This window comes from Oncorhynchus kisutch, linkage group LG16 (assembly GCF_002021735.2).
Source record: "Oncorhynchus kisutch isolate 150728-3 linkage group LG16, Okis_V2, whole genome shotgun sequence".
Taxonomy (NCBI): domain Eukaryota; kingdom Metazoa; phylum Chordata; class Actinopteri; order Salmoniformes; family Salmonidae; genus Oncorhynchus; species Oncorhynchus kisutch.
This window is the reverse complement of record NC_034189.2, coordinates 21522186-21537472: the sequence shown is the minus strand read 5'-3', so window position 1 is coordinate 21537472 and position 15287 is coordinate 21522186. Positions and strand designations below refer to the sequence as shown.

At 45.5% G+C, this 15287-nt stretch overlaps 1 protein-coding gene across 5 annotated transcripts in view; it reads left to right on the top strand.

Annotated features, from left to right (window-relative positions):
* Positions 1-15287, top strand: part of LOC109906248 (chromodomain-helicase-DNA-binding protein 3) — a 54272-nt gene that overhangs the window by 35273 nt on the left and 3712 nt on the right. For all 5 annotated transcript variants that reach the window (XM_031791991.1, XM_031791990.1, XM_031791992.1 and 2 more), the window contains exons 33-38: positions 42-179; positions 1115-1223; positions 1622-1754; positions 3495-3690; positions 4289-4452; positions 4577-4703. In XM_031791991.1, coding sequence (XP_031647851.1) covers positions 42-179; positions 1115-1223; positions 1622-1754; positions 3495-3690; positions 4289-4452; positions 4577-4703 — 867 coding nt within the window. The remainder of the gene's footprint in view (positions 1-41; positions 180-1114; positions 1224-1621; positions 1755-3494; positions 3691-4288; positions 4453-4576; positions 4704-15287) is intronic.

Genomic DNA, 15287 nt, shown 5'->3' with positions numbered 1-15287 from the left:
ACTTATCTGAATGAACTGGCTTGTGCTTTTACTGCTCACAGAGGAAGTTAAAGGTGAAAAGGATGCTGGGAAAGAAGTGGCGAAGGAGGAGGTTGCCAAAGATGCCTTGCCAAAACCCCCCATCACCCCCCCCGAGCGACGGCGCTTCATGTTCAACATCGCTGATGGGGGCTTCACGGGTAAATGAGCCCTATCATATGTCATGTCTGGTACTGTGTATTAGAGGGGACACAGCCCTAAGCCGTGATATATTGGCCATATATCACAAACCGCCGAGGTGCCTTGTTGTTATTATAAACTGGTTACCAACGTAATTAGAGCACATCATTACCCCAACAAAATCCAACCATGACACAGACAAGACTGTCGGTATTCAGGACATGCTTTTGTACTATTCAGTTAAGCAATAAGGCCCGAGGAGGTGTGGTATATGGCCAATATACCACGGCTAAGGACTGTTCTTATACCCGACCCAACGCGGAGTTCCTGGATACATCCCTTAGCCTTGCGATATTGGCCGTATATCACAACCCCCTGAGGTGCCTTATTGCTATTATAAACTGGTTACCAATGTAATTAGAGCAGTAAAAATACATGTTTTGTCATACCCGTGGTATATGGTCTGATATACCATGGCTGTCAGTCAATCAGCATTCAGGGCTCGAACCACCCAGTTTAGAGGCAGAACTCACTGTGTCATGATGTCTGATGATCTCCCACAAAGAGCTCCACACACAGTGACTTAGTATCAAATCAAATTTGATTGGTCACTTAAACGTATTTAGCAGATGTTATTGCGGGTGTAGAGAAATGCTTGTATCATGGGTTGTTTTGACGTCAATGTTTTCAGTATCACAGGTTGCTCTTATAACATTGACACACAAAGTTATGTTGACGATCCCCCACAAAGAGCTCCACACACAGTGGTGGATCACACTCAGCATCAGATGTTGTTTTAACATTGACACAGCGTTATTCTGCTGTCCCTGTGCTGAGCAACATACACAGTAGCATAATACACTGAGTCCGTATCACTGTTTGTTATGACATTGACACAACGTTACGTGGATGCTATAACACTGACCCAACATTATGCTGACGTTTCACCCTGCAGAGCTGCATACGCTGTGGCAGAACGAGGAGCGGGCCGCCATCTCCTCCGGGAAGATGAATGAGATCTGGCACCGGCGACACGACTTCTGGCTGCTGGCGGGAATTGTACTGTATCCTTGACGGTGGTTGCCGCGGAGACCTTCTTGTCGTGTTTATTTATCTGTCATGCTGCGGCAGTGGCTTCGTGTGAAGTCCACCCGCCGGTTCATTTGTGTAGCAGAGAGGTATTAGATTGTATCTGCAGAAATCTACACATGAAATAGGGATTGGAACAGTCCATTCTGTTCTATTTGTATGACTTTGACTAGAATGCCAAATATCGAATCCAACCCTAGCCCTCCTACCACAAGAAACAATAAAGATCTGAAATGATTCAGTAGGAATACACTTGATGAGATTAGCCCTATTCATAGAAGTTGTGCTAAAATACTTATTACTACTGACGGACTAGGTATTGCTTTGGCGACTGGTGTATTGAGCTGTATGACCCTTGACCCCTGCGCATCAGTCATGGGTACGCGAGGTGGCAGGACATCCAGAACGATCCCCAGTTTGCTATCGTCAACGAGCCCTTCAAGTCGCAGGCCAACAAGGGCAACTTCCTGGAGATGAAGAACAAGTTCCTGGCCCGCCGCTTCAAGGTGCGACACCACAGCATGTGACACAGCATGACATAACATAACATGACATGACATGACATAGGGTGAAAAAAACGTGACATGGCATAACAGTGTAGCATGGTATAACCTTCATTGCATAGCATAACTCGAAGGCCTGGAAACACTCTGGACCCGACACATCACATGACATACTATAACATTACCATAACATAACTATGACACAACAAAATCCAACCATGACACAGACAAGACTGTCAGGATTCAGGACATGCTTTTGTACTATTCAATTAAGCAATAAAGAGGTGTGGTATATGGCCAATATACCACGGCTAAGGGCTGTTCTTATACCCGAGTACCCGAGTTCCTGGATACATCCCTTAGCCTTGCGATATTGGCCGTATATCACAACCCCCTGAGGTGCCTTATTGCTATTATAAACTGGCTACCAATGTAATTAGAGCAGTAAAAATAAATGTTTTGTCATACCCGTGGTATGCGGTCTGATATACCATGGCTGTCAGCCAATCAGCATTCTGGGCTTGAACCACCCAGTTTATATTATCTAATAGAAAACATCTGTTTGAAGGATGTAAGAACAAGACAGACCCTATGAGAGACAGATATTGGGTTGACAGACCGGGTTGGTATTGCTGACCGGTGCATTTGTGAAATGACACTCATCCTGTTTTTGACGGCCTCACATGTTTCATACCCTGACCTCAACATCCGCATTCTCTCTCTCTCGCGCGCTCTCTCATGCTCTCTCTTTCTCTCTGCCCCCGAATTGAGTAAAATCACAAATTATGGTGTTGACTAAATCACAGCTGGCTAAAATAAAACTGTAAATATGAATATAATCTCTAGAATTTCTCCAAACATGTCATCTATCATTTTCCTCCTCCTCACCCCACACCCACCTATACGGTATCTCTCTCCTCTCTCTTCCCTTCTATCTCTAACATCTTCCTCATTACAGTTCAGATCAATGAAATCCAATAGAACTGTATTGCAGTAGATACTGTAGATATACTGTATGTCAGAAAGCAGAAGAGTTTTATGATGGTCCGGCAGGGTAGCCTAGTGGTTAGAGCGTTGGACCAGTAACCGCTTGGTTGCTAGATCGAATCCCAGAGCTGACAAGGAAAAAATCTGTCCTTCTGCCCCTGAACAAGGCAGTTAACCCACTGTTCCTAGGCTGTCGTTGTAAATAAGAATTTGTTCTTAACTGACTTGCCTAGTTTTTAAAGGAAAGAACTGACTGTAAGGATATGCGCTGAGAGTCGGGAAGCAAGTTCAGGGAGTTAGTGTTTTAATAAAATGAACGTAACATAATACAAAACAAGAACCTTGAAAAACGTACAGACATGAAACAGAAACAATGATGCCTGGGGAAGGAACCAAAGGGAGTGACATATATAGGGAAGGAACCAAAGGGAGTGACATATATAGGGAAGGAACCAAAGGGAGTGACATATATAGGGAAGGAACCAAAGGGAGTGACATATATAGGGAAGGAACCAAAGGGAGTGACATATATTGGAAAGGAACCAAAGGGAGTGACATATATAGGGCAGGTAACCAGAGAAGCGATGGAGTCCAGGTGAGTCTGACGACGCGCAGTTGCGCATAACGATGGTGACAAGTGTGCGCCATAACGAGCAGCCTGGTGACCTAGAGCCGGAGAGGGAGCAGACGTGACAATGACTCTCCTTGTCTCCCCCTTCCCTCTCTCTCCCTTCTCCCCTCCCTCTCTCCCCCCAGTTATTAGAGCAGGCCCTGGTGATAGAGGAACAACTGAGACGGGCAGCCTACCTGAATATGACCCAGGACCCGGTCCACCCCGCCATGGCGTTGAACGCCCGTTATGCCGAGGTGGAGTGTCTGGCCGAGTCCCACCAACACCTCAGCAAGGAGTCCCTGGCCGGGAACAAACCAGCCAATGCCGTGCTGCACAAAGGTGAGGGAGTGTGGAAGGGGGTGGAGGGAGGATTGTGTGTGTGTGTGTGTGTGTGTGTGTCTGTGTCTGTGTCTGTGTCTGTGTCTGTGTCTGTCTGTCTGTCTGTCTGTCTGTCTGTCTGTCTGTCTGTATTTATATCAGTGATAAAGAAACACAGGCCCCCCCCGGGCTATATTTTTTCAAGGTTCTTTGACCTAAATCTGTCCAGTAAGCCTCACAGAACTGTTGCTGCCAGAGGCGAACATTTCACAATGTCATCATCAGGATAGAGTTACAGTCTCAGAAGAGTTGGTATGTTTGTACTGTTAATTTGAAAGGACAACATACTTGGTACATTTTCAACTGTTAAATGATGTTGAAAAGGAATGTTCAATACTGGCGGACTGCAGAGTTTGAAGGCTTTGGTTCTAGTCCAGCACCAACCCACCGGATTCTCTGTGCACCGTGACTCACGTTCGCTATGTGTCCCACTTCTAGCTGATAATGTCCCCCAAACCCAGTGGAACTGAATAGTAGATGGTTGATGGTCGACTTAATAATAGTAAATGAAGAGGTGCCTGTTAACTGGAAACTGACCGTTGAGTTGGTGTAATGTCAGTGCTGAACCAGTTGGAGGAGCTGCTGAGCGACATGAAGGCTGACGTGACACGGCTCCCCGCCACGCTGTCCCGGGTCCCGCCCATCGCCGCACGTCTGCAGATGTCAGAGAGGAGCATCCTCAGCAGGCTGGCCAGCAAGGGCACTGACACACACCCGCCCCCGGTGAGCACACACGCATGCAAGCGTACACACACACACAATCCCACACTGGTTAAGATATTCTGGCTTCTGATGACTTGATTTAAGATTGATCATCAAATGAACCATCTGTCCCCTCTCCCTCCAGACCATCCCTCCAGGACCCTACGCCACTCCTCAGAACTTTGGGCCCCACTTCACCCCCACCCCCCTGGGAGTCTTACCCATGGGAGGAGCCAACTACAGCCAGATGCCTCCTGGATCCTTTGTATCAGGTCAGTGGCCCATACTGTACATATACCCATTCACTGAGAAGGGCTTTCCAAAACTACTGATGAAGGATTCACTTTTTATATCGGTTACGATTGACTTTAAGGGTGTCTACTCGGTAGCAGCTGCAATGTGCTCTGAAATCGTTCATGAACTGTCTGATATAGTCAACAATTCACTAGAAAACCTTCATCAGTGGTGCTTTGGAAGAAGAAGAAATGTGTATGTGTGTGTGTGTGTGTGTGTGTGTGTGTGTGTGTGTGTGTGTGTGTGTGTGTGTGTCTGTGTGTGTGTGTGTGTACTCGATCCAAGTAGGTGGTCTGTACAGTCCAAACGGAGTAAACAGATCAATTTAGCTCAGTACACTTACATACACACACACACACACACACACACACACACACACACACACACACACACACACACACACACACACACACACACACACACACACACACACACACATTTCTTTTTCTTCCAAAGCACCACTGATGAAGGTTTTCTAGTGAATTGTTGACTATATCAGACAGTCCATGAACGATTTCAGAGGACATTGCAGCTGCTGCAGAGTAGACACCCTTAAAGTCAATCGTAACCGATATAAACCTGCCCCGCAATGGACGGCCCAAGAAGCCCTGAGGATGGAGGGATGGAGAAGTATGTCACGATATTTGTGTTGATGTAGACCTAATAAGGTACAGTTCAGAATGCATTGGCTTCTTGCTTTGGCAACTTGGACAGATGGGTCAAATCTGTTCCAGATATGCATGGGGAATGTAGCATCTTTATATGGTCATACATTTTGTAGTGAGACATAATGTAGTGAAATATTTGCAGCTGCTGCTATATATAAATCATTATGGTGAGGCTAGTGCTTCTGTGTAGTAATCATCATTTTTTCTCTCAAATGGCACTGTGAGATTACTCCATGGTTTATATCACCCTCCTAAGCACTGTTTATTGAAGAAAACAGAGTTGAGTACGTCTTACCCTCGTCTGTTGTGATACAACCTGCCAATGCGGGAGACACTTCGATCAGGGAGATCCACGTGATCCACTTCGTCTTCCTCTCTGTCGTCGTTGTTGTTGACAGATTGTTGCCACCTGAAGTAGTCAGGTTCACAGCCAATCACAATCTCTGATGTCACTTTGGGGCAGACCCCCTCCCCCCCAGAACTGGTATGATATCATTCTATTTCTATGGTGAATCCTAACTTCCGCCTAAATTGAACTTTCACTTTGTCATGTGTTGATGGCAATGGGAGATTTAAGAATGCAATGTAGGTGCAAGTTAGGATTCTCTCCTTGATCTTTTCAACACGATCGTTAAAAAACCCTACAAATGGTTTTCTATCAGATGTTACGAACAAAGCTAGTAAAAATATGAAGGATTCTAGTACATTGGAACCCACCGACAATTTTGGAAGAATATTTGCAGATGTTTCTTTTTTCCTCCTAAAGGTTTATTGTACTCATTACAGTGCTTTTTTAATTAAAATCTCCTAAACTCTCCACCTCAAAGGTTTGTTGGCTTATTATCCAGCTCCTTCACTCTTTCTTAGTCCTCTTCAACTGCCAATGATGGAATGTATTTTCCCTCCTTCAGTTTGGCTACAGCAGATGTTGACCAGATACGTCTGCACTGGGGTGGGTTTGTGTTCCAAGACGTTTTGTAATGTAATAGAGATATGTGGTGAAACCTGATACTCTCGACTGGTATTACCTTGTAATTGGCCTGACCCAGTGTGCTGTCCAGTCCAGTCCGCCTGTAGCGTGGGCACTGTCTGTATTCCAACGTCTTGATTTATGTCATTGCAGAGGGGCCCGTCTGTCAGAGACATAGTATTTTTGGGAGCTTTTTCTGAAAATCTCATTGCAGTGCAGTTTCGTACCGAGTTGCGGTGCCAAGATACAATTCAGTCTCCAGGGACTTTTGTACAAAGGTATTTTAAGAGGACACCAAACCACACAGAACTTACTTGTGTAAACTCCTTGTTGGGACTTGTAAACTAGACCTCTCTTAGACCGAACTGAATGTTGGGCTGAACGCTGGTGTTCAGAAATAGTCGCCAGATCGCGCGCCGTCTGTTCTCCGTGGGTGTTGAGTCTGAGTGGACCGTGCTGAGCTGAATGTTGCCTGAACGCACAGACGAACCCGGCTGAACCCTCGCTCTCTCTCTCTCTCTCTCTCTCTCTCGCGCGCTCTCTCTCTCTCTCTCGCTCTCTCGCTCTCTCGCTCTCGCTCTCTCTCTCTCTCTCTCTCTCTCTCTGGAGAGAGCAATACATATTTGGTACATGGGGTCGCCTTGGGGTTGTTGTCTTGGTTGTTGTTACTGACCCCTTTTTAGAGAGAAGGAAAAAAGGTAGAGGCAGATGAGGAGAGGAGAGATATGAGAGGGGGATAGAGAGAGGGCAAGGGAGGACAACTGTGACCTCATAATAACCTCCTAGTAACCTCAACAGTCTGTTAACCTCATCCTAGTCCTGAGTACGCAAAGCTGCTGCTGTCTCAAAGTAAACAATGTCTGTCTGCCCTGCTTCTTCTCTCATCACGTACCTTTAAGCTACATTTGGTGAACTCCAAGCAGTTACGCATGACATATTGGACTCTCATACCAGTCACTCTCTGTGCTTTTCAACAGTCCTGAATTGTGGGAACACAAACTTTCAACAACATTGAAAGTCCCCCAAAATGCATTGCCCTCTGGGAAGTATAACGGTGGTTGTCGTTGTTTCCATGACACCTTGAGGAAACTGACCCTCTCAGTACTGGAGTGTTGAGGGCCAGACAGAGTGTCTCTGCTACGGTACTGCCTGAACTGCCTGACTGTCACTCCTGTTGCCGTGCCGTTGCCGTGGCCACCCCTACCTCTCCCTCCCAGTCCCACCCAGTCTCTACAGCTCTGCCGCTTGTCTGCCCCCACAGAAGCCCCAGAAGCCCCGGGTGGCGGCGGCGCCGGCTTCCTGAAGACCAAGGAGCACAACATCATTCAGCGGCAGCGCGTGGTCGACCTGTGGAAGGACGGCAAGTCGGAGGGGTCCATAGGGCAGGAGCTGAGGATGCCTAAGTCCACAGTGCACAGCATCATCGTCAAGTATCGTCTCAGTAACACTGTGGAGAACCTGTCCCGCAATGGACGGCCCAAGAAACCCTGAGGATGGAGGGATAGAGAAGTACAGAGAAACCCTGAGGATGGAGGGATGGAGAAGTACAGAGAAACCCTGAGGATGGAGGGATGGAGAAGTACAGAGAAACCTTGAGGATGGAGGGATGGAGAAGTACAGAGAAACTCTGAGGATGGAGGGATGGAGAAGTACATAGAAACTCTGAAAATGGAGGGATGGAGAAGTACAGAGAAACCCTGAGGATGGAGGGATGGAGAGGCCCAAGAAACCCTGAGGATGGAGGGATGGAGAAGTACATAGAAACCTTTAGGATGGAGGGATGGAGAAGTACAGAGAAACCCTGAGGATGGAGGGATGGAGAAGTACAGAGAAACTCTGAGGATGGAGGGATGGAGAAGTACATAGAAACATTTAGGATGGAGGGATGGAGAAGTACAGAGAAACCCTGAGGATGGAGGGATGGAGAAGTACAGAGAAACTCTGAGGATGGAGGGATGGAGAAGTACAGAGAAACTCTGAGGATGGAGAAGTACAGAGAAACTCTGAGGATGGAGGGATGGAGAAGTACAGAGAAACTCTGAGGATGGAGAAGTACAGAGAAACTCTGAGGATGGAGGGATGGAGAAGTACAGAGAAACCCTGAGGATGGAGGGATGGAGAAGTACAGAGAAACCCTGAGGATGGAGGGATGGAGAAGTACAGAGAAACTGAGGATGGAGGGATGGAGAAGTACAGAGAAACTCTGAGGATGGAGGGATGGAGAAGTACAGAGAAACCCTGAGGATGGAGGGATGGAGAAGTACATAGAAACTCTGAGGATGGAGGGATGGAGAAGTACAGAGAAACCCTGAGGATGGAGGGATGGAGAAGTACAGAGAAACCCTGAGGATGGAGGGATGGAGAAGTACAGAGAAACTGAGGATGGAGGGATGGAGAAGTACAGAGAAACTCTGAGGATGGAGGGATGGAGAAGTACAGAGAAACCCTGAGGATGGAGGGATGGAGAAGTACAGAGAAACTCTAAGGGGGTGGGAGAGAGAGAGAGAGGTAGAGGTGAATTGTCTGGCCCAAAAATAGAGGGAGAAAAAGGGGAGGAAAGAGGCCTGAAAGCTGAACCTGGAGGTGAAATGTCGGCAGAGAGGGAAAAAAACGAGAGTATGTTAATGTATTCAATAGAGAATGTAGGTCTGAGTAGCTGAAAGAACATCCCTCCTTCCCTGTGTCAGACAAATCTACTGGCCCGTTCTGCTCCCGACGCCGGCCGCAACGCTTCCCTTCCGGAATCCTTCTTTATCCAATGGCAGAGTGAACGAGTCTGATCCCGCCCTCCTTTATTCTTCCTCAATCCCTCTCTCAGTCCTGCACACCTCCTCATCCCCCACTCCCTCTCTCTTTCTCTCTCACACACACTCCCAAACATCGCAGACCTCACACACAACATGACCTAAACCTATTAAGACGACTTTCTCTTTCCGTAGCCACCCTCCTCTGTTCAATACAAGACACTGGGATGCAAATGCATGCCAAAGAGGACCATCCTGGAGTTTCTCATTTCAACCAACAGAGTCGGAGAAATGAATGACTTCTAAGTATAACACACTCCTTTCCCTGAACTCTGACACCCCTCGGCATTCCACCCCCGACCAACCATAAATGAGCATAGATGTAGAGACAAAAACAACTTCCTGTTTTTATATTGTTGTCGTTGTAATGAACCAATCAACATGAGGTGTTGAGAGGACAGTGCCCAATGGGAAGAGAGCTTGGTGTAAAGACATGTAATCTTTGTACTGTATTGACCAATCATACTTGCTGTAGCACCTTTATATGAGGTCACTTTATCATGATGGATGCAAGAAGGAAACAGGGACAATAGGGGATCTGGTATTGGGATGAGGATGTAGTGTACACTCTTAGAAAAAAGGGATCCACAAGGGTTCTTTGGCTGTCCCCAAAACAGAACCCCTTTTTGGTTTCAGGTAGAACCCTTTTGGGTTCCATGTAGAACCCTCTGCAGGAATCAAATCAAACCAAATCAAATTGTATTTGTCACATGCGCCCAATTCAACAGGTGTAGACCTTCCAGGGACATGCTTACTTACAAGCCCTTAACCAACAATGCAATTTTAAGAAAAACAAGTGTTAAGTAAAAAATAGATAAGTAAAAAAATAGATAATTAAAAAAATAGATAATTAAAAATAAATAAATAAAAATAATTATAGAGCAGCAGTAAAATAACAGGCTATTGGGTTCTACATGGAACCCAAAATATATTTTACCTGGAACCAACAAGGATTCGTCAAAGGGTTCTCCTATGGGGACAGCCGAAGAACCCTTTTAGGTTCTAGATAGCACCTTTTGTTCAAACAGTGTCGTGTCATGAAGTGTGTCTGTGTGAAAAAGTTCTCATCTGGCGTTTCCTGTACCTCAAAGCACAAAGCGTGGCTCGACTTGTCCACCCAAATTCCTTCATGGAGCGACATTACAAAGAGATTAGGTTGGATCTGAAGAACGGAAAGTGATATATTGTAAAGGACATGCCTGTGCACAAACACAAATACACATACAGGGCCTTCTGACAGGATCCAGACCACTTGACTTTTTCTCAATTTTGTTATGTCACAGACTTATTCTAAAATTGATTCAATTGTTTTTTCCCCCCCGCATCAATCTACACCCAATAACCCATAATGACAAAGCAAAAACAGGTTATTTGAATGTTTTGAAAATGTATTTAAAAAAATTAAAAACGGAAATATCACATTTACATAAGTATTCAATCCCTTTACTCAGTACTTTGTTGAAGCCCCATTGTCAGCGATTACAGCATCAAGTCTTCTTGGGTATGACGTTACAAGCTTCGCACACCTGTATTTGGGGAGTTTCTCCCATTCTTCTCTGCAGATCCTCTCCAGCTCTGTCAGGTTGGATGGGGAGCGTTCAAAGTGTTCAATCTTGGTTTCATCAGACCAGAGAATCTTGTTTCTCATGGTCTGAGAGTCCTTTAGGTGCCTTTTGGCAAACTAAAAGCGTGCTGTAATGTGTCTTTTACTGTCTGGCCACTCTACCATAAAGGTCTGATTGGTGGAGTGCTCCAGAGATGGCTGTCCTTCCGGGAAGGTTCTCCCATCTCCACAGAGGAACTCCTCTAGAGCTCTGTCAGTGACCATCAGATTCTTGGTCACCTCCCTGACCAAGGCCCTTCTCCCCCGATTGCTCAGTTTGGCTGGTCGGTCAGCTCTAGGAAGAGTCTTGGCGGTTCCAAACTTCTTCCATTTAAGAATAATGCATAATTGTTTTGGTGCCCTTCCCCAGATCTGTGCCTCGACACAATCCTGTCTCAGAGCTCTACAGACAATTCCTTCGACCTCATGGCTTGGTTTTTGCTCTGATATGCACTGTCAACTGTGGGACCTTATATAGACAGGTGTGTGCTTTTCCAAATCATGTCCAATCAATTAAATTTACCACAGGTGGACTCCAAGTTGTATAAAATTCTCAAGGATGATCAATGGAAACAGGATGCACCTGATCTCAATTTCAAGTCTCATAGCAAAGGTTCTGAATACTTACATAAATAAGGCATTTCTGCTTTTAGTTATAAATTTGCAAACATTTCTAAAAACCTGTTTTTGCCTTGTCATTATGGGGTATTGTGTGTAGATTGCTGAAAAAAACCCATATTTAATCCATTTTAGAATAAGGCTGTAACGTAACAAAATGTGGAAAAAGTGAAGGGGTCTGAATAGTTTGAGAATGCACTGTATATGTGAATACACACACACACACACACACACACAAATCAATACATCACATATTTCTGACAGTGTAATTGTGGATATTCTTGTATGTTATCCTAAATGGAGCTGCAAGTCTCTCTCCTAGACTGCTCTAAACTATAAATCCCTGTGAACTCCAAAACCTCTGCTGCCTGCGCTCGTTTGTGTTGCCAGGTCCTCTCCCCCTCCTCTGTTCATGGTTTTCATTTCTCTCTGAGGTGAATAATAGATGCACCAGCGCAGTGTCTGTTTAGACAAGCAGGACAGAACACTCTCTCGCCTTCTCTCCTTTCTCTTCTTCTCCCCCCCCACCCCTCTCTCTCGCTCTCTCTCTCATTTTCTCTGATAGGCCAGAAACAGCCGCTTGAACAAAGGAAACACAGGTAGAACAGAATGAACAAGGGATTAGACTACACTCCCGAGGAGGAAGAGAGAGGAAAACGAGAGAGAAGGCGGGGGAGCGATAGGGGAGTGAAGTTGTGAAAGTGCTGGATTAGTGAAAAGGCTTTGGAGTCAGAGACAGAGACAGAAGGAGGAGAGAGAGAAAAAGAGAAAGGGGGAGGAGAGAGGGAGCGATATGTGTGGATGGGTTTCGAGGGAACTATATGATATGAAAGCCTTTATCTTGCACACCACAAGTGATCCATTACATTCCCCTCACTCACATACTCATTCTCTCTCTCTCCTTCTCTACCTCCCTCTCTTTCTTCATCTCTTTTTCTTTTTATTCTGTAAATCGTTACTTCTTTCTCTCCCTCTGTTTCCTTCTCTCTTCGACCCCCCCCCCCTCCCCCTCTTTCTCCAACTTTCCAGCTTTATTTGTATTACTCGTTATCAGATTTGAACTCACACACACAGTCACACAGCTCTAAGTTAAGTAGTCCGTCTACCTTCCTCCCCTTGCATTGGCCTCCACTGGGCCACATGCCATACGGTGTCCCTGCATCCCCCCCCCCCCCCCCCCCTCAGTCTCTCTCCGGCTGGACGTACAGCAGCTACAGCCACAGCAGCGGTAGTTATCATTATCATCACACCCATTGCTCTCCTACAGTACGCTATCAGTGCTTTGATCTAGACAGCGGGTGTTATGACAATGTATGCCTCTCCGGGGCCAGAGACCATTCCAGCCAAAGCGGACAGGCCTGGGTCTGTTTGTGATGGACCACCACCTCCAGGAGAGTTTAGCCTCCAGGAGTGAGTTTGAGGTCATCACTACCATCCGTTTAGAGCTGTGACAGTGAATCTAAAGGGAAATGGATGTATATCTTGTTGTAGGTTCCCTGCACAAACTAATGACAACCTGTGTTTGTGTGTGTGTGTGTGTGTGTGCGAGTACATGTGTGTTTGTTGTGGTGTCCCTGCAGTTAGCATGTTGGATGGAGGTGAAGGGACAGTAGCAGCAGACTTTATCTACCTCAGTGTAACAGATGCTAGTCTGCTCCAAGACACACGTGTTGGCTTGAGGCTACGGATCTACTTGGCAAGGTGGAAGCTTAAACGCGGTCCTTCCTCAGGATTTGTGGTGTTCCACTACCTATTGGTGTAGTGTGTGTGTGTATGCGTGTGTTTAGCAACTGTATTTGTAAGTGTATGCCAGCCCCATATTCCTCAAGCAGACCCCCATTAAATCATGACGATATAAGCTGTTTTTATGTTTGGTTTTGTTTTATTATTCTTAACATTACATATACAGTTGAAGTCGTAAGTTTACATACACTTAGGTTGGAGTCATTAAAACTCATTTTTCAACCACTCCACAAATTTCTTGTCAACAATCTATAGTTTTGGCAAGTCGGTTAGGACATCTACTGTGTGCATGACACAAGTAATTTTTTCAACAATTGTTTACAGACAGATTATTTCACTTATAATTCACTGTATCACAGTTCCAGTGGGTCAGACGTTTACATACACTAAGTTGACTGTGCCTTTAAACAGCTTGGAAAATTCCAGAAAATGACGTCATGGCTTTAGAAGGTTCTGTTAGGCTAATTGACATTGTTTGAGGTGTACCTGTGGATGTATTTCAAGGCCTACCTCTTTGCTTGACATCATGGGAAAATCTAAAGAAATCAGCCAAGACCTCAGAAAAAATATTGGAATCCTCCACAAGTCTGGTTCATCCTTGGAAGCAATTTCCAAATGCCTGAAGGTACCATGTTCATCTGTACAAGCAATAGTACACAAGTATAAACACCATGGGACCACGCAGTTGTCAAACCGCTCAGGAAGGAGACGCGTTCTGTCTCCTAGAGATGAACGTACTTTGGTGCCAAAAGTGTAAATCAATCCCAGAACAACAGCAAAGGACCTTGTGAAGATGCTGGAGGAAACAGGTACAAAAGTATCTATATCCACAGTAAAACGAGTCCTATATCGACATAACCTGAAAGGCCATTCAGCAAGGAGGAAGCCACTGCTCCAAAACCGCCATAAAAAAGCCAGACTACGGTTTACAACTGCACATGGGGACAAAGATCATACTTTTTGGAGAAATGTCCTCTGGTCTGATGAAACAAAAATAGAATTGTTTGGGCCATAATGATCATCGTTATGTTTGGATGAAAAAGGGGAGGCTTGCATGCCAAAGAACACCATCCCAACCGTGAAGCACGGGGGTGGCAGCATCATGTTTCCCCGTGGTGCTTTGCTGCAGGAGGAACTGGTGCACTTCACAAAATAGATGACATCATGAGGACTGGAAATTATGTGGATATATTGAAGCAACATCTCAAGACATCAGTCAGGAAGTTAAAGCTTGGTCGCAAATGGGTCTTCCAAATGGACAATGACCGCAAGCATACGTCCAAAGTTGTGGCAAAATGGCTTAAGGACAACAAAGTCAAGGTATTGGAGTGGCCATCACAAAGCCCTGACCTCAATCCTATCGAAAATGTGTGGGCAGAACTGAAAAAGCGTGTACGGGCAAGGAGGCCTACAAACCTGACTCAGTTGCTCAGCTCTGTCAGGAGGAATGGGCCAAAATTCACCCAACTTATTGTGGGAAGCTGGTGGAAGGCTACCCAAAACGTTTGACCCAAGTTAAACAATTTAAAGGCAATGCTACCAAATACTAATTGAGTGTATGTAAACTTCAGACCCACTGGGAATGTGATGAAAGAAATAAAAGCTGAAATAAATCATTCTCTCCACTATTATTCTGACATTTCACGTTCTTAAAATAAAGTGGTGATCCTATCTGACCTAAAACAGGGAATTTCTACTAGGATTAAATGTCAGGAATTGTGCAAAACGGAGTTGAAATGTATTTGGCTGAGGTGTATGTAAACTTCCGACTTCAGCTGTATGGCCTTGACCTCTGTTCATCATGGAATGGAGAAACATTTTAAGTCGGACATCAAACAAAGTGCAGGGTTTGATGTGTTCTCTGTGTGTGTGTGTGTGTGTGTGTGTGTGTTTGTGTGTGTGTGTGTGTGTGTGTGTGTGTGTGTGTGTGTGTGTGTGTGCGCGTGCGTGCGTGCGCGCTCTCACGTGCGTGCGTGTTTGTCCAAATATTTCTGAATATACCGTATGCATGTACACTGAGTTTACAAATCATTAGGAACACCTTCCTAATATTGAGTTACACCCCTTTTGCCTCCAGAACACCCTTAATTGATCGGGGCATGGACTCTACAAGGTGTCGAAAGTGTTCCACAGGGATGCTGGTCCATGTTGACTCC